The 20,602-nt window shown below is 39.5% G+C and overlaps 1 protein-coding gene and 1 non-coding gene across 2 annotated transcripts; one reads left to right on the top strand and one right to left on the bottom strand.

The window, feature by feature from the left end:
- Window positions 1-14,295: 14,295 nt before the first annotated feature.
- LOC100762883 (olfactory receptor 7G2) lies at window positions 14,296-17,333 on the bottom strand. Its single transcript, XM_027411629.2, has 2 exons — window positions 17,329-17,333; window positions 14,296-15,247 (listed from the first exon to the last, which is right to left on the bottom strand). The coding sequence occupies exons 1-2, from the start codon at window positions 17,331-17,333 to the stop codon at window positions 14,296-14,298; spliced, it is 957 nt and encodes a 318-aa protein (XP_027267430.1).
- A 1,287-nt stretch (window positions 17,334-18,620) lies between these two features.
- Window positions 18,621-18,750, top strand: LOC113831877. The gene has a single exon (XR_003484642.1). It is a non-coding gene; the product is annotated as a small nucleolar RNA SNORA31 (small nucleolar RNA).
- Window positions 18,751-20,602: the final 1,852 nt, after the last annotated feature.

Raw genomic sequence — 20,602 nt, 5'->3', positions numbered from 1 at the left:
GGTAGCTTTGATGAGCCCTGCAGTCTTAAGGAACGGAGAAATCTCGCGGAACCAACTTATTGCTTCTAAATAAGAATTACAATCGAAATGGTTTGTGGGAAATGTAGTTCCTAAGTTTAACAGCCGTCAATAGGATGCTCAACAAGAGTGCATATATCAAGCATATTTTCCCAAGTTCTAACTGCCCCACTGCATCATATGCTCCTGTCCTCAGCTTGTTTTCCTTTCTATAATCATCAACCTGTCAGCATGACTCCACTTTAAATAAATATTCTGTATACAATCACCAAGCTCATTCATTCATAACAAGTACCTTTAACACCAAAGACAGACTTCCTTACTTAGAAGATATTTTATAAACATGCTGGAATACTGAAAAATAGATCTCCAACCTCAAATAATAGCAATTCTATCACTTGTCAATTTTAAAATCAGTGTCAACACAAAACAGCTCTTGCCTCATATAAATTTGTTCTGAACAAAATAACAGTGACTATGACCTAGAAACACCAACTGAGGGTGTCACAAAGGACAAATACCACCACAAAACTGCACACATGAGATTTCATTGGTTGCAGAATATGCTGGTGGAGGGTGTGCATAGATTAATATCTTGCAGCAAAGCAGAGAAAATTGCTATATGTCTGGGTTGCTATCTGCTAGCGTTCTTAGTTTTTGGATTGGTTGAAATTATCCATCTGTTAATAATACATGTTAAAGAAATTTACAAAAGGATGGTCAAACAAACACGGGAGTGGGGAATGAAATAAAATGAGGATACTGAAAATTGCCGAAGATAATTTGATTTTTTTATCAATATTCTAACTTCACATGAAATTATGAAGGTTTCATGACCATTGTATCTCTGCATTTTCAACATATCTTCCTGACACCAAACTGAAAATCATGAAGTCATCCAAGATTGAAAAGTCTTCAAAGTAGGTATACATTTGTATTATTTTTCTCTTTTGGGGGAGGGAACTTCTGTCTGTGACAGCCATCATTTTTTCCATACTTTAACTTGCCTACCTGCATTCAATGATTCACAAAATATCACTCATTTTTACTTTGATGTGTATATTCACTACTAGCATCTAAAACACTGGAAGCTAAAAAATGTGACTAGGCAGCCTCTGAGACCTGCAGTTGTGACCTTCTGGCCCTTGCTGTTACCTTGTCATTGTTAGAATGTGAAATGGAAGTTATAAGCTCATGTGGTTGAACAATACAGGAGAATCTGTTTAGGAAGACTGTGTAATCTTTGGAAATGGAGCTTTGCTAGAGTCACTAGAGTGGCTGGGGCTTGAGGTTTGACAGGCTTATTCCCCACACCTCCCAGACATTTCTCTGTGTAACCCTGGCTGCCCTAGAATTCACTCTGCAGGCCAGGCTGGCCTTGAACTCCTGACTCTGCCTTCCAAGTGCTAGGACTAAAGCATGCACCACCACTGCCTAGCTATTCACTACTTCTTGATTGCAGATGCAATATAAGAAGCTGCCTTATCAGCCTGCTGCCAGGATTTTCCAACCACAATGTACTGCATCCTCTCAAACTGTGTGCCAAATAGCTCTTCAACTCTAAATTACTTCTTGTCTGTCATCTTCTCACACTAACAAGGAAAGTCACTAATATAAGTTACTAGTACTGTGTAACACAGACTAGTCTGTCTAAAGAAAACTATAGAGAAAAGCAATTATCATCAGAACTCCAACATACAAATCTTCACAAAACTTGAAAGGACAATTTTCAGATTCACATGAAAACACAAAAAATCCAGTATATCTTAAAAGAAGCCTGAATAATAAAAGAACTGCTAGTGGTATCATGATTACCAATATCAAATTGTACTGCTGAGCTCTACAAATAAAAACATCATGAAATTGGCACAAAACAGACACACTGATGAATGGGATCCATTGAAAACCCAGATATAACTCCATATGATTATGGACAACTGATTTTTATAAAGCAGAAGGAAATACATATTGGAAAAAAGACAAAATCTTAAACAAATGATGCTGTTCAAATTAGATGGCTGAAAATATAAGAATCCAAAAATTCAACTCCTAATGGATAAAAGATCTCAACATAAGGTCAGATATAATGAATCTGATAGAAGAGAGTGTGGAGAATAGTTCTGAACTCACTGACACAGGAAAGATTTTTCTGAGCAGAACAGCAACAGCATAAGCAATAAGAACAACTAATAAATGGACCCCAGGAAGCTGAAACACATGTTTAGCAAAGGAACCATCATTTGGACATTTGCAGAAAATAGCAAACTACAGAGTGGAATTTTTTTTACCAGCTACATACCTGATAAAGGGCTAATATATAAAATGTATAAATAACTAGGAAACTGTACATCAAGAAAACAGCCTATTTCCTAATTGAAAGTGGGGTTGTCCTACGTAGGGTTTCTCTTGCTGTGAATAAAAACCATGACCACAGAAACTTATAAAGTAAAACATTTAATTGGGTGGCTTGCTTACAGTTCAGAGGTTCAGTCCATTATCATCTTGGTGGGACATGGTGGCATACAGGCAAACATGGTCCTGGAGAAGTAGCTGAGAGTTACACATATTGCAGGCAACAGGAAATGTTCTGTCTCACTGGGATTAGCTTGAGTACAGGAGGCCTCAAAGTTAATTCTCACAGGGACACATTTCCTCCAACAAAGCCACACCTCCTAATAGTGCCACCCCTTTTGGGGGACATTTTCTTTCAAACCACCACAGGGGTATGGATCTAACTAGAGAATTCAGAAAAGAGATAAGACCAAATGGCTGAGAAAAATTTAAAGAAAATTTCAATCATCAATGAAATGAAAATTAAAACTACTTCAATATTTAATTTTACACATGTCAGAATGGCTTAAAACAAATGACAGCCCATCATGATAGAATGAGGGGCAATAGGAACATTGCTCCAATGCAGGTGGGAGTGAAAACATATATATCCACTATGGAAATCAGAGTTCTGGTTCCTCGGGAAGATGGGACTTGACCGACCTCAAAACTTAGCTATACCATTCTTGGGCACATACTTGAAAGACACTCATCCCTTCCACATGGTAAGGCATAAGTTCTCTACTTATATGAGAAAGAATTCTGCTTTATAAACTTAAGAAATCATACTGGAAGTAGAAGATAAAAGTAAACATGAAACCAAAACAGTTGTAATCATCATACAAATATAGAAGGAAAAACTATTTTATTAATGAAATATGTGCTTATATACAATAGAAACATCTCCCTTGAGGCAGCTGTTAACAGATCCTCAATGCTAAATTGTCCCAATAATCTGTGTGCACTGACACTCAGGCATGCCCAGTCTCTCTGAATGTACACTCTCAATTCTCTGAAGCTCTTCACAGATATTTATTGTTAAGTCTGTTCACTTTCTTGACTTCTACAATAGAAAACATGATTTTCTCTTCTTCTCCATCAATTTCTTCCCAGTACCTGCTGAGATCACTAGCTTCCTTATCTTCTTTTACTACTGATAGACACACCAATAAAGTAGTTATTTCTTTAGCATATCGTGTTCTATTAATTCTTTGACAATTTCATAATGCATTCAATGTATTTTGTACACAGTCACACCATTCCTTCCTTTAATTCTCCAAAATCCCATCTACCTTTCCAACCTGATGTCCTCTTTCACACTTGTTTTAGTAACTCACCTAGTCTAATGTATACTTTCCACATACTCATGCGCATGGGCCAGCCACAGGAACATTGTGGACCTGCCAGGATACGCATTTAAATGAAACTAACTCTTCCTCCTTCAGAAGCCATAGACTCCAATTGTGCCTCAGCCAGGGGGTGAGGCTCGTGATTCACCACTCAAGATAGAATGTTGGCTGAATTTGTTTTATTCATGTTCTCGCATATTCTTCTGAGTCCTCTTATGAGTTATAAGACTGAGAACCTGCTGAAAAATTGTTGGAAAGTATACAATATATTTGCTGGAGACAAGGTCCCCTGATGGGAATCAACCTCAGCTATGATCAGGTTCCAGAGAGAAGGCAAGGCATAGGCAAGGGAAGGATTGAGCCAGGTCAGGGTGATTGGGAGAATCTCACAGCCTGACTGATTAGCAGTCAGAGTACTTCTTTATGTATACAAAATTTAGCAAGATGGGATAGATTCATGTTCCAAAACAGATCATATCATTTTTGTTTTTGGACATGTTTCACTTCCTCTTGCATATCTTTTAGTCAACACTGGATAAAGCTGTGACAAAACAGAGTGAACTTTGATAATCATTTTTACTCATCAACCCCATAACCCAACTTTTAGGCAGCTCTTACATTTCAAGAACACTAGATAGAAAATCTCAAAGCCATCCCAGGCATTTTCCTTGCCCTATCAGTGTATTATTAGCATTTAATGATAGAGTGCCCAAATCTGGCATAATACAATATTTACATTTGATATCTTTATAAACTTTTTTTATATGTCTAATCCTGGTATTCTTTCATTCATTGTTCATATGACATCATTTATAGTGGCTCTGTACAATTTAACTTTTCTAAGAGAGAGAGGTCCTGATACTTCATATTTTTTATCATTTTGACATTATTCTTTGCCCATCAATATAATTCCCTGTGTAGGACAAAGGAAACTCCAACTAATCTATTTTTGTTGCTGTATATGCCACATAATATCCTGAGTATATAATAGGAAGAGACTTGTAGTCTGATCTGCTGTCAACTTCTCTAGTTGAATCTTGTTGACCTTTTTAGTTTACTTTGTTTTGTGTAGACAGAAGTTCCAATTCCACCTAGTCCTGCAGCCATTTGGTCCTGAGGCTTATATTAATTATAAAATATTTGGTCAATGGCTCAGGTGCCTTACGGCTAGCTCTCTCTTAATTATTAACCCATTTCTATTAATCTGTGCATCTCCACACAGTCTTGGCTTACCAGTGATTTCTGGGTCTATTGCTTCCTCAACAGCTACATGGTATCACCCTGACTCCACCTACTACCTTTCTCTAATCCTGTTTGGATTTCCCACCTGGCTAAATCCTTCTTGTCCATTGGCTGAAACAGTTTTATTCACCAACCAATAAGAGAAACATAGATTCAGAGCATATAAAAGGACATACTCCATCAGTTTTGATTATCTTGTTTCTGATAATCAAAAGTGCAAGGGAAGAGCCTCATAAAGAGATATCTGTCATCTTTATGTGCATCACAACCTCCAAGGCATGAGAAAGACCTTCAAGTAGATGAGGATATACCTTTAAAATTGGGAGGATATTATTCTCAGGACTTTCCTGGGGGACCTTAGAAGCAGTACTTCTGGGAGAAGGCATAAATGATTCATAAGAAATTTCCCATCAATCTAATATCCCCAAGTTATACAAATACTATAAAGCCCCAGCAAGCTTGCAACACACAGATATCAAAACCAAAAGTGAAAGATGGTCATGATGGCAATCATGTGGCTTAGCTTTGCCAGATCTTTGTCAATCAGCTATGTTGGCTTTATGACTTTTGTCATTCCCATCAGATACGGCTGCACCAATTTCAGGTTACTCGACCACTGGCTTATCCAGTTTTTTACAGATGGTAACCAACAGAGATATCATGAATCGATTGACTTTAAAATAGTCAAAGCTCTGGCAGAGTCAGTAGGCACCTATGGGGTAATGGCATCTTTTACAATTGCCCAGGTAGAAGCACTCAATCGCTTCTGTATGACACCTAGTGATTGGATGAATTTGGTAAGAGCTTGTTTATCACCAGGACAATATTTGGATTGGAGAGCTTTCCAAATTGAGTTTGCCAATGATCAAGGTGCGATTAATCGCGTGGCTGGTAATCAATACTGGGATGTGGATATGCTTCTTGGTCAAGGACGTTTTGCACAGCAACAAACAGGATATCCTCCTCAAGTGTATGATCATATTAATCAAATAGCCATTAGGGCTTGGAGATCTCTGCCTAACAAAGGTGAGGTCAGTGGAAATCTTACAAAGATATTACAAGGTCCTATGGAACCCTTTTCAGACTTTGTGGCAAGAATGGTAGAATCTGCAGGATGAGTGTTTGGGGATCCAGATGCTGCTATGCCTTTGATCAAACAGCTGATTTATGAACAATGTACAAAGGAGTGTAGGGCTGCAATAACTCCATATATGGGTAAAGGCCTTGAAGTCTGGATGAAAGTCTGTAGGGAGTTAGGGGGTCCGCTAACTAATGCTGGCCTAGCAGCTGCTGTGATGCAAGTGACTAAGAAAGGAGGAAGTTCAGGAGCTTGCTTCAAATGCAGCAAGCAAGGGCATTTGAGAAAGCAATGCCCCGAGGGAGGAAACACTAAAGTCAATAACTCTGCCCTGCGCCCTGGCTTATGTCCTAGATGTAGAAAAGGAAATCATTGGGCTAAGGATTGTAGATCAGTAAAAGACATCAGTGGACAGCCTCTTGTTCAGGGGTATGGAGGAGCCCGTCCAAAAAACGGACGATGGGGCCCACGACCCCAGGGCCCACAAATATATGGGGCCATGGAGGATCAGAACCAGGAGCAGAGTCCGGAAACCTGGCCCTCTCTTCGTCATCTGAGGGACCAAGGAGAGCCACTACAGGCTCCACGGGGCTGGATTTACGCTCCACCACCAGACTCGTATTAACTCCCAGAATGGGGGTCCAGCTCGTTGACACTGATTTTAAGGGACCCCTTGAGCCTGGCACAGTAGGCTTGCTTATAGGAAGATCATCTGCAGCATTGAAAGGTTTACGAGTATATCCTGGAGTTATAGATCCTGATTACATGGGTGTAGCAAAGATCATGGTAGAATCTCCTAGAGGATTACAGCCATTTCTCCTGGAGACAGGATAGCACAGCTACTGCTTTTGCCAAGTTTGCATGACAAGTATCCAGCACAAGCCAGAGAGAGAGGAGAGGGAAGCTTTGGTTCCACTGGATCAAACTTAACTTTCCTAGCTTTAGATCTTGATCAATGTCCGACCCTTGAGTTAATTGTGAATGGTAAGAAAATCCTAGTCTTACTAGATTCTATAGCTGATAAGAGCATCATTGCCACCAAAGATTGGCCCTCTGGCTGGCCTATACAGGTTTCTTCTCAAACTTTACAAGGTTTGGGTTATGCTAAGGCTCCTGATATGAATGCTAGACAATTGCCTTGGAAAGATCAGGAAGGGCATTCAGGGACCATGCAGCCTTATGTGTTAGACTTACCAATTTCATTATGGGGAAGAGATTTGTTAAAGGATATGGGTTTTAAACTCACAAATGAATACTCAGAAACATCTCAAGATATCATGAAACGAATGGGATACGTCCCAGGTCGAGGCCACGGGAAACATCTGCAGGGTCGTACCAGTCCTATTATTCCACAACCGAGACCTAAGAATCTAGGTCTGGGTTTTTCTTAGGGGCCACTGAGGGAGGTATTCCTATTACCTGGAAAACAGAGGAGCCGGGATGGGTTCCTCAGTGGCCACTTTCCTCTGAAAAACTGGAAGCTGCTAGGACTCTAGTGCAGGAGCAGCTGGATCTGGGGCATATAAAAGCCTCTGTATCTCCATGTATTTTTGTCATTAAGAAAAAATCTGGTAAATGGAGACTGCTTCACGATCTTAGAGCTATTAATCAGAAGATGCAAATTATGGGCCCTGTACAACGTGGTCTTCCACTTTTAACTTCTTTACCTGCATCATGGCCTATCATCTCTATAGATATTGAAGATTGTTTCTTTTCCATACTTTTGTGTGCCAAGGATTCAGGGTGTTTTGCATTTACGCTGCCCTCTTGTAATCATGAACAACCTGATCTAAGATATGAATGGATAGTGTTGCCACAGGGGATGGCCAATAGTCCTACTATGTGTCAGTTGTTTGTAGCAGAAGCCATTGTTCCTTTGAGAGTGGACTTTCCAAAGATTAGATGTGTTCATTATATGGATGATATTTTATTGGCTGCCAAAGATGATAAAACACTCAATAAGGCATATACAAAATTGGTAAAATTGCTTGAGATGCATAATTTAGTCATAGCCTCAGAAAAGGTACAAAAGGACACTGTTATTAACTATCTAGGGGCTAAAATTCTCCCTCATACAATTATTCCACAAAAGATAGAGATTAGAAAAGATAATTTAAAAACTCTTAATGATTTTCAGAAGTTGTTGGGAGATATAAATTGGATAAGGTGTTATTTAAAATTACCTAATTATGAGTTGAAACCATTGTATAATATTCTCAATGGTGATTCAGCATCAGATTCATCTAGGCAGTTAACCGCTGAAGCCAGAGAAGCTTTAAAGAAAGTGGAGACAGAATTACAAAATGCCAGCCTTAAACGGCTAATAGAAAATATGGATATTCTTTTGTGTGTGCTTCCAACATTCTCCCAGCCTACAGCAAGATGATCCGTTACTATGGATTTATTCTAAATCCTCCCCAGGAAAAACTATTGAATACTATCCTGCAGCAGTTGCTGACTTGGCTCAAAATGGGATACAGCAATGCATTCAATATTTTGGGAGACTACCGAATAAGATCATAATCCCTTATACTGCTCAACAAGTTAAGATACTTTGTGGAACTGTGGATGATTGGGCCATTCTGCGATGTGGATTTTCAGGAGAAATAGATAATCATTATCCAAAACACCCTCTAATGTCATTTTTTAAAGAACATCCAGTCATTTTTCCTAAAATGACTGCAGCAGCTCCTATTGCTGGAGCCACAAATATTTTCACTGATGGATCCAAGACGGGCTGTGGAGCCTATATGATAGAGCATCAGGATCCAGTGCAATTTCAATATCAGCCTGGCTCCCCCCAGATTATTGAATGTAAAATTGTTCTTGAAGTGTTTAGAAATTGCCCGTTCTCCTTTAATCTGATTTCTGATTCGGCATATGTTGTGAATGCTGTTAAGGCCCTGGAGGTTGCAGGACCTATCAAACCTAATAGTACAGTTTGCAAACTCTTACAGGAGTTGCAAAAGTTGATCTGGCATCGCGATCAGAAATTTTTTATACAACATATTAGAGCTCATACCAACTTGCCTGGACCTCTATCAAAAGGCAATGAGATTGTAGATCACTATACTAGAGGGGAATATGTATTTTTCACTTCCCCTATAGAGTGAGCACAGCAATTTCACAAACAATTCCATGTATCTGCAAAAACTTTACAGCAAAGGTTTCAGCTATCTCGAACAGAGGCTAGACAGATAGTATTGAATTGTCAACAGTGTATAACCTTTTTGCACCCCCCTAGCCTGGGGGTCAATCCCAGAGAGTTATTGCCCTTGAAGATCTGGCAAATAGACGTAACTCATTTTTCAGGATTTGGAACTCTTAAATATATCCATGTGTCTGTGGATACCTGTTCAGGCATCATCCATGCCACCCCTATGAGTGGGGAAAAGGCTCGCAATGTCATTGGACATTGCCTTGAGGCGTGGGCTGCCTGGGGAAAACCTCAGCAATTAAAGACTGACAATGGTCCTGCTTATACAGCTCAATCTTTTACCTCCTTCTGTAAACAGATGGAAGTCCAATTAAACCATGGCCTACCTTATAATCCCCAAGGACAAGGAATAGTTGAAAGAGCCCATCACACATTGAAAGAATGTTTATTAAAACCAAAAGGGGGAATAGGCCATGGTAGAACACCAAAGGAACAACTATCCTTGGCTCTCTTTACTCTGAATTTTTTAAATTTGGATTCTCAAGGCCTTTCTGCTGCTGATAGGCACCAGACTCAGGCACCTGCTCAGAAGGGCTACGTAAGATGGAAAGATATCCTTACGGGTCTATGGCATGGACCGGACCCGGTGTTAGCATGGGCGAGAAGTTCTGTTTGTGTTTTCCCTCAGGATCAGCAAGACCCGGTGTGGATTCCAGAGAGACTAACGAGGAGGTGCAACAAACAAGATGAAGCCTCCGATATTGATCCTGCTGCTGACCTTGACAACACCGTGGCTGATCCAGGCCAGAGAACAAATCCTATGGGCCATAGCGAAAGTGTGGCCAATTCCCTTGCCTGTTCATAGCACATCTAAAGTTTTGCCTGTTTTCTTTTCTACTAGTTGTGAATTGGGCTTGCCTTGTGTCAATTTAGACCCTGACACTGCCCAGTATTCAGCCACTAATATTTCTCTCCATGGAGCATTATGCTTCTCCCTTATTAATAATTCTAACCCATGCATTTGGTTGAAGAATGGTTCTGTTGGCAATTGGCTTACTCATAACCCCTTACTCATAACCAGATCTCGAGTGCTATGCTCACTGAAGCCCTGACTCAGTTTAGTACAGGCACTAGTTCTGGCTCCGGCACTGGTACAAATGGAACCAAAGATGTAAATATCACTACATTTCTGATGCTGATGGAGGGGCTCCAACCCTCAAATTCATGCTTTAGTCAAGAGAACTCCACTGCTCGACAAGTCTTGCCTTATTGTGTACCCAATCGAGGCTATCCTCCTCGTTGGACACCCTGCCAGAGTCCAGACCACAAACTTAAACAGATAGCTCCAGGCTTTGAATTTACTCCCCCTCTTGGCAAGTACCAGTATAACCTAACTCAAGGAGGTTCCCAAAGAACAGGCAGTAAAAATACCTGGCCATGGTTTCAATGGGTACTCTCCAACGAGCGTGGAGCATTTACTTCTCTTGAACCTTTTGCGGTTCTCCAGAATCTCTGCATAAGACCTCTTAATATTTCTGGTACAAGGGATGAGAAGGGACCTTCTCTTAAGAATCTTTCAATACATTTGAATAAACTCACTGTTCCAGCTAGTCCAGTATGCTTAAAAGCTCCTTTTTTCTTTCTGCTCTCGAATGCTACTAATGCTACAAAAGAAGTGATCTTGTGCAATTCGACTGATGTCTCCTGCATTGCTAGTCAATGTTGGAATGGTTCTGCTACTACAGCAGTAGTGATGAGGATTCCTATGTATGTTCCTATTCCGGTCAAAGTGGATACAGGAACGTTTCCCATTACGGAAATCATCAGAACAAAACGGGATTTTGGCATAACTGCAGCATTGGTTACTGCCATTACCCTTTCTGCAGCAGCGGCTATGACTGCTGCCATTGCCATGGCTGCTCAGGTCCAATCAGCTGAGACTGTCAATGACATTGTGGAAAAAACAGCTACAACATTAACTACCTTAAGATCTATTGATGGCCACTTAATAGCTGGCATTCTAACTGTGAACCAAAGAGTGGACCTGTTGCAGGAACAGGTGGATGATTTAGTAACCTTAACTTCCATAGGATGCATTCATTCCTTTTCTTCTTTGTGTATCACCTCCAGGATAGCCAACAATTTCACGGAGAACAGCAACCTGAGTTGGCAGCTGAGTGCCTACCTTCAGGGAAATTGGAGTCAACAGTTCGAGAACCTGATAGACACCCTAACACAACAGATTGTTGCCGTGAATGTTACACGCCTGAGCCTGCCCACTGTTAATACCCTCTTAACTACCCTTAAGCAAGCCTTTAGTTAGTTAAGGAATGGGCTGGAGTAGGGGTTATGTTTTCCATGATGCTGTTAGCCATTTTTGTTTGCCTGTGGTGCCTATGCAGGATCAGGAAGTCGCAAAAATCCCAAGCTGTCATGTTGGTACAGGCCTTTGCTGCTGTGGAAGCAGGACAATCTCTTCAAGCATGGTTATCCATGCTGACAGACAAATAGATGTCTGTCTCGCCCTTGCTGAGTGAGTGATGCGTATCTGAATCAGTCATGCTCAATGACGGGCACCTACCCTCTTGCTGAGTGAATAAGCATACATGTGTTCCCTTCAACCTAAGACATGAGCCTGTGAGGGCGACACAGTGACTCTTTGATGGGTAAGATAGGGACACTGGGGTTGAACCCAAGACAGAGATAACTGAAATCTGACAACAGATAGATACTGCTACTCCTGTAATATTAAAACAAAAAGGGGGAACTGTAGGGAGCTGCAAGGTACTGCGCCCAAAAGACATGTTATTCAGGGTATGTTATTGCTATGCCATGAACACTTATATTCAGATCAAGAATAAGGTGTCTCCTATTTTCCTTAGGGGGAGACCATGTTTTGTGCAGACAAGTAACCTTTGTTTTCATCAATTGTTACTGCATGTGTATATGTTTATGGGTATACACATATATTCCTAAATATAACATGTTCAGTCCATATAATCTTACTTGTATGTATGTTTTCAAGGCCAACCACTTGGAATTGGGTATCCAATTGGTATTCCATTCCTGAGATAGACATTTTTGCATACTCTTAGCACTCTCCAGTTGATTATAGTTCTTTGTGAAGGATTGAGGCCTCTTGGACTTTTCCCCAACTACTTTGGCGTGTCTACTGGAGTTTCTTCTGTTCAGCTTTCATTTGTGCAGTCATATTAGTTCAACTTTATGGATGTAGCTTCTAATACTGCTAGCAGAGTAAATCTTACAGTAAACTCCCTGATCCTCTTGCTTTGACAATCATTCTTCCACCTCTTCTGTAATGTTCTCTGAGCCTTAGATAGAGGGCTGTTTTGTAAGTGTATCTATTGTGACTGGGCCCCATAATTCTGCATTTCTATTAGTTGACATCACTAAGAAGTTGGCTAGGTTTCCTTTATTAGGCATGGTTCCCCTCTTGTTGAACAGGTTTTAAATCCAGTTAGATATGCTAATCACCACCAAGGTATTTGAGCCACAAGACTTCCCCTGCCATTTTGGTAGTTGTTGTGGTTCATGTGACTCAGCATGGTAGGACTGTGGGTCACCTACCGACTTTGAAAGCTTGCATGGTGCTTTCTGGTACTATGAAAGCGAATCCTCAGCATCCAGGAATTCAGATAATTTCCAGCTCAGGACCCTCTAAGTCTTATGTCTGAACTTCATGGTAACTACGGCAATAGGGACTTAACTTTCACCTCTGTGGAGCAAGCAAAGGCAAAAGCAAAAGTTTATATGTTTTGGGAATCTCTTAGATCTGGCCAACAGCTTAAATGAAGCCTTTTTATGCTTGGAATTGGGATTTTTACCAGTTGTCTTGGCTCTTGGAAGGAGTAGTGTCAGATCAGATGAGAAAAGTTCTTTAAACTATACATGTTTTCTGCTGTGATATTTGGTCTCTTAGTAATATCAGAAGCTATATTCATTAGGTGACCATCCAAACTTGATTTGGATAAAGAAGATACCAATGATCATGCCAAACTACATAGGGGAATGCCCATAAGGCCTAAATCCTACACAAAGAGTAAAGCTGGGAAGAAGAGAGGTGGTTCTGCCCAGAGAACACACTGATTGATTGTTCAATGTCAAGTGGTCAATTTCGAAAACATACACATAGGTAACATTATATGGACTCAATAGGTTATTTTGAGTATATATATGTTTATTCAAATACATATATGCATGAAATAATAACTGATGAAAAATGAGGACATGGTCAGTCCCAAGACCTCTAGTCATTTGCTTTACCGGATAAAACTGTGTCGGGGCTTTTAGGTTTCGAGAGCGATCTACAAGGATAACACCAACTAACAATCTAAGTAACAGAGGCGAGGCTACATAAATGCCCTCCTCTGATAATGAGATTGATGACTAACTTATATGCCATCCTAGAGGCTTCATCCAGCAGCTGATGGAAGTAGAAGCAGACACCCACAGCTAAACACTGAACTGAACTCCTGGAATCCAGTTGCAGAGAGGGAGGAGTGATGAGCAAAGGGGTCCAGACCAGGCTGTTGAAACCCACAGAAACAGCTGACCTGAACAAGTGGGAGCTCTTATCCCCCAGACTGATCACTGGGAAACCAGCATGGAACTGATCCAGACCATATGAATGTGGATGTCAGTGAGGAGGTCTCAGAAATCGATGAGGCCTCTTATAGTAGATCAGTACTTATCCCTAGCATAGGGATGGACTTTGGAAGCCTGTTTCACACAGAGGGATACTCCCTCAGCCTAGACACACGGGGGATGGCCTAGACCCTATCCCAAAGGATATGACAGACTCTGAAGATTCCTCCCCATGTAAGACCTCATTCTCCCTGGGGAGCAGAAAGGGTATGGGACAGGTAGAGTGTTAGTGGGGGTAGGAGAATAGGGGAGGGAGAGGGAACTGGGATTGACATGTAAAACAATCTTGTTTCTAATTTAAATAAAAAATGGAGGAAGAAAAAAACACACATGATCAATTTTTTGAAGCATGATTTTAGAAAAATATAGTAATGGAAGTCTCAGAAGTTGTACTTTACTAGAAATCTAGTCATTTTGACTAATTCTAGACATGCAAACTCTAAACAAAGGACACATTATTCAAGTGACACAATCCTACTTAAAAGATTTCGTATAGCAACTTTCATGTCCTTGTTCCTTAAACTGTAGATAAAAGGGTTCATCATCTGAGGAAGCACAGAGTACATCACTGAAGCTACTGCAGATTTTTTTGGTGAGGCACTCATTGCAGAACTGATAAATACCATAGAACTAGCCCCATAAAATAAGGAAACCACGGACAAGTGAGCCCCACAGGTAGAAAAGGCTTTGTACTTTCCCTCCAGTGTAGCTATCCTCAAGACTGCAGCCACAATGTGATAATAAGAATAAATGATTCCACAAAGAGGAATGCCACCAAATACACAAGTTGCAACAAAGACCACAATGTTATCAATGTGGGTGTCTGAACAAGACAGCTTGATGACCTGATCAAGTTCACAGAAGAAGTGGGGGATTTCAAGATCTGTGCAGAAGGTCAGCCGTTGTACCATGAGAGTATGAATCAGGGCATCCGTAATACTAATGAACAGAGAGATCAGTGAAAGTAGAAAACAAAAATTAGGATTCATAATGATACTATACTTCAAAGGGTGACATATAGCTATATAGCGGTCATAGGCCATCACTGTAAGGAGAAAATTTTCAAAGTATGCAAAAACAAGTACAAAGAAGAGCTGTGTGAGGCAGCCTGTGTAGGTGATGCTCTGATCATTTGCTTGGATGTTCATCAGCATCTTGATGACTGTGGCTGTGCTGAAACTGATGTCATTAAAGGACAAGTTGGAGAGGAAGAAGTACATGGGAGTATGGAGGTGGGACTCAAAACTTATACCTAGAATTATGAGCAGGTTTCCCAGTAGTGTGACCAAGTATATGAACAAGAAGAGGCTGAAGATGAGAGACTGAATTTCTGGATCATCTGTAAATCCCAGAAGAAGGAATTGTAACACAAATGTTAGGTTTTGGGGTTCCGTGTTTCTTGTCAATCTTTGAGGAAAAATGGAACAAAATTAAAATCTAATTAATTAATTCTTAATAAGAAAAAGCAATAGCATAATACACCAGGATAATAAAATTATGTTAATCACTATTGTCTTACTGAATGTTAGCTGTGTTGTTGAGAAGGAATAGTCAAAATTTTAACATGTCTTTATAGTATTTCATCTTTCTTTTGTTAGTTAAATTTATTTTTGACGACTTTATTTGTCTATATAAATGCATTCTGATTACTCTCATCCCCTCACATCTCCCTTTCACCCTGTCACCTCCCCTCTTCCTTCCCCACTGCTGTTCCATGTTCATATCTTTATCTTTCATTTGGTGAATAACTGGGTTTTACCAGGGTCATCTGTGTGATCGTGGTTTGTAACTCCATAGCAGCCCAGTGTGTTCACCAGTTGGTACACAGATGAAAGTGAGTCTTGGCTATAAAATTTCTATGTCACTTCATTGACCATCTAAAGGTTTTGCAATCTCCCCAGATACTGCCATTGGCTGTAAAGCAAGTTTTCAAACTCTAGCCTGTTGGAGGCATTTCACATGCATGGTATGATCCATTTATTAAAAGCAAAGGAAAGACTTAGACATTGATTTTTGCTCCTGATTGCTTGAGATAAAGTCTCTTTGATGCTATTATCCACTTATGAGTGAGTACATACCATGTTTGTCTTTCTGGGTCTCAAGGGACTGACCTAGAAACTCTGCATGTGTGTGAAAGTTGTGTGGCTGAGTTTGTAAGCCTCCTAGAAGTGATATCAGGATCTGTCCCTGGTGCTTAGCTGGCTTTTGGGAACCTGTTCCCCATGTTGGATTACCTGACCCAGCCTTGACACAAGGGGAGGAGTTAGGCCCTGCCTCAACTTCATGTGCCATGCTTTGTTCAAGGCCATGGGAAGCCTGCCCTTTTTTGAATGGAGACTGAAGAGTAGTGGATGGGGATTTGGGGGTGGTGACTGGAGGGAGGGGAAACTGTTGTTCATCTGTAAAATAGACTAAAAATGTTATTTAAATAAAAGTAAGTAAATAAAAAAGAGTTTATTTGCTGTTTTTATAATGCAGCATAGCAGGATATCTGGACCAGGACTCTATGAGAACATTTCCTGCAACCACCTCTCATTTCCTAATATTTGTACTAGGATTATACATATGTGCACTACTTTTTCCAGCTTTTATATGGGTCTTGATATTGTCCCACCTATGTTATAAATACCTTTACACACTAAGCCATGTTCCCTGCATGGCACTTATCTCTCTGTGATTTTTGTTTAAAATATTGTTCACAGCTAGATCCAAAATTGGCATAATGAAAATGGCAGTTGATGTTTACTGCATTTTCAGTTCTCTTCCCAGATTCCTCACATGTCTTCACAGTGGTAAGGCCAGACAACACAGAGAATAAGAAGACTGAAATTGTTTGGGACAGAGCCATGTTTATCCCATATTTCATTTGTTACATAATTTATCCTCAGTAATTTAGACCAAGATTGCACAAGGACAAAGCCAATAATGAAGAGTCAATTTAGAATTTGTCCAACAGTTCATGTTCTTATCCAACACAAAATATGGTTTTATAAGGATAGAAAATTATCAGAGTGACATAAAGAGAAAAGACCACATCAATATACACAAAGACTACACACAAATGTCAATGTATTTTGGGAATAGACTTGGCTGCCCCCATCTATTTAACATATTTAACATTCCACAACTGCTAGCAGAATATTGTGAACAATCTATCCAATATGTAGTAATTTGCTATTGAAGCCTTTGAGACCTAATGTACTAACTAGTCCAAACATTTGCTTCCACCACCAGAGGTAGTAATATTAAAAACTTAATTAAGACAGTCAACGTATTTGAGAAGAAACATATTTCTATTTTGGAAGAAAATGACCCTGGATCCGCTGAAGATAGGTAATAGATTCCTAGCAGAATGAAAGAAAGCTGAATGAAAATTACAATGCATGATTAAAAGGACAGGATCCTCTCAGAAGACCTGTCTCTCAGAATCTTTCAAATGCAATTTCCTCACTGATTCCCTGCGATAAATCTGTTATAAAACACCTGACCGCATGTCCAATCATTAAATACTGCACTGCGCATTACTTGAATGTCTTCATGAAGAGTGATCTTCAGCATCCCACACAATGCGAAAGAAAGCAGCACTCAGCCCTTGCTCACACAGGACAGAATCTGGGACTCCTGAAAGACAGGGCAATCTCTAGCTGAAGATGAACCTATTCTTTCCTGATTTTGCAGAGCTTTTAAGGTAATATTTCACTGGCCAACACCTGTATCCCTGGCTGACTCCAGACCCCCGGCAGTTTAATATCTAAAGCTTCTTATTAGACACTTAATGTTAATTTCACTAAGATCCCAGGAGTGTAGGTCCTTAAAGACCAACTATGTAGATGGAAGAAATTAAAAATGTCTGGTGTCCTAACCCAAGAGGTCATATTTACCTTATTTGCTTTTCCTTATATTTTCTCATCACCTCCATTTCAAAGACATGGCAACATAACACTGAAATTTTAGTAAATTCAAACACCCCATCATACCTATATCAATGTGTTAATTAGGAGATCTATTTAAATTTCATGTTTTAATATATGTTTTAATGTGTTCCGCATATCTTCTTTCATGTCCATATTCCTCAGACTGCAGTTAAGTGTTCTACTTTCATCATTATGTATGTTACTTGTATGTATGTTTTCAGGAAGACAATGTAGTATTTGATAATTAATCAGTGTGCTGTTCCTAGGGGAAGACTGTTTCTCCTGCTCTCAGCATTCTATTAGTTGCCTATAGATTTTTGTTCAAGGTAGAGACTGTGCATTTTTTGAGAGAGCTAGGGAGTACAGGTCAGGAATCAGAAGGAGGAAAGAGAAGGGGAAAGAATTACGTGATTATATTGTAATCTCAAAAAATATAAGAGGCAGAACCACAGAATGTATTATTGAGACTGCTGCAGTGTTTCTGGTTTGGTTGGTGAACAAAGAGCTAACATCAGATGAACTTGTAGAAGGGATATGGGACTGAGATATTGATGGCAAGGGAAAGTATCTTAGCCTAACTGTTCAGTTATGCTTATTTGTTAGCTAATATTTAGACCTCAACCTCATTTTAGGATCCAGAAGAAGACTTTAGGGGACAATGAGTCTCATTGTATTTCTTCCCATTGTGGATGTATTGAATAAATATCTTTTTCCTCCTTTTTATTATTAATTTGTCTCTTTTAATTGGATTATTATGGACATGTGGCAGAACTTGTCTTATTCTTGCACAGGCTGTTACCCCAAATTTGGTAACATAAACTAAATCAACTGAGAAACAAAAGGCCTATTATAGAAATGGAGCCTACCTGCATCCACTGATATACCTTGAACAGTTTGTGGTTGTTCTTCTGGTTTGCACTAGGATGCAAAAGAAAATGCTCTCTGCACTTCCTGCCTGTCTTTGTGGCAGTCCAGATTGAATTGGGGAGTACATGTATATGGTAGGAAAGCCACCCTCAAGCTGAGGGTGGCTCTTAATGTGGTCTCCTTGTTTTGCAGTAACAAATTGGATCTGTTACCTGTCACCATAGCTGGCTGCTGCTTGCAATCCATACAACACTAGGGCTTAGGACAAATGGGATCATGTCATCTGGAGCTTTTATTTTGACCATGATTTAATTGGAGTGGAGACATTTTTTTTTCAAGAAAGAACATATCATGTAGGTTGTCTGAAAATAAAGTGCATTTAAATTCACTTACAAAAAAAAAAGAAATGGGGACTACTATCTACCCATAAGTAGAGGATGGTTATATAGAAATCACTTGTGATCATATATCCCAAATAGCTAGACAATTAGGTACATACTCAGTTGGCCTTTCTGGTCTGGCAATACTTATAACACCTTGCACACCAATTCTGAAAACTTTATGTTACTAAAGTCTTATTTTTCTCTGGAATTTGGTATGATTCTTGTATTCACTGGCCCTGCTAATCCAGACAGGAGGTGTTGAATGTATTCATATTCATTACAGCCAAGGCATTAAAATATATACATGAAAGCACACCCATGCTAAATCAAGAGACAGCACAAAAGAAGAAAGAGTATCTTGAAAGAATGTCTTTACAAATATTGATTTTTTCCCCAGTGATGCTAGCTAGAAACCAAGTATTTGTTGGCATTAGGTGCTGTGCTTTTAGCCCAGATAACAAAACCAAAACCACAGATAGTTTAAACACATTAAAGGAGGATTTTCATTATCTAGGTCATGTGGATTGTTGTGATAATTAACATACTAGACTTTCACCTGATAATTCAGCTATGGTCTGGGGATGAGTTTCCATTTCATTCTAATTCAAAGTATACATTGCTGTGGCCTGTGTTATTGTTCTAATATTCAGTGTTCTACTCTATTCAGGAGTAGATGAAAACATACCTCTCCATCAGAGGTTCAGGAAACAAGATAAAGGAGGGGGTTTGAAAGTAATAAATAGACAGCAAAAGATGTGAGGTACAGTAGGATGAACCCTCTAGATCAAAGATTCTCAACCCGTGGGCTTCAATCCCTTTGTGGGTTGAACAACTCTTTTACAGAGTTTTCATATCAGAATTATTGCATATCAGATATTTATATTGTAATTCATAACAGAAGCAAAAGTATTGCTATGAAGTAGCAATGAAAATAATATTATGGTTGGGAGTTACCACAACACAAGAGGAACTGTAGAGTTCACAGAATTAGACTCCATCTTATAGCAAGCTGTCCCTATGTATTTTTATGCCAGCCTATATGAAAAGAATCTCCTTTCTCATGACTATGGTGTTTCCCAAGAGCAGTGAAACCCCTAATTAGGAGCACAGAAGAACACACAAAACCATACAAGTTCCCTCCAATTTAATTTTATGAAGACCATAGGCTGCTTGAACCAATATTTGCTTGTAGGATTGTAATAATGCTCTAGCCAGACAGATAAGGAATTTGATGAACAGTGCTGTTGGATTTGGTCCTGCAAGTAACTGTAATAAAATAACATTTGAACTTGCTGGAATATTGGCTTTGTCTATTTTTGACTATATAGTTTATTTAATGTGGATAAATATTACTTTTATGTCCCTTTAGAGAAGTCATGCAATAGCATCTTATTGACCTGTGCATATTAAACATTAGACATACACATAGCATTGTTTTAATAAATCAGTGTAAATGAATTATTAAATCTCAAGCTTCTAGCTCAGGCTCAGTTCCTATAAACTGAGAAGAAAATTTTTATCTATATTTTTAAATTAACTTGTAAAATATCAGGGACCAGAACATAAACCCAAATAAGGTAACAACATCATTTTGAAGG

This window comes from Cricetulus griseus, chromosome 4 (assembly GCF_003668045.3).
Source record: "Cricetulus griseus strain 17A/GY chromosome 4, alternate assembly CriGri-PICRH-1.0, whole genome shotgun sequence".
Lineage (NCBI taxonomy): Eukaryota > Metazoa > Chordata > Mammalia > Rodentia > Cricetidae > Cricetulus > Cricetulus griseus.
This window is presented reverse-complemented; position numbering and strand designations above follow the sequence as displayed.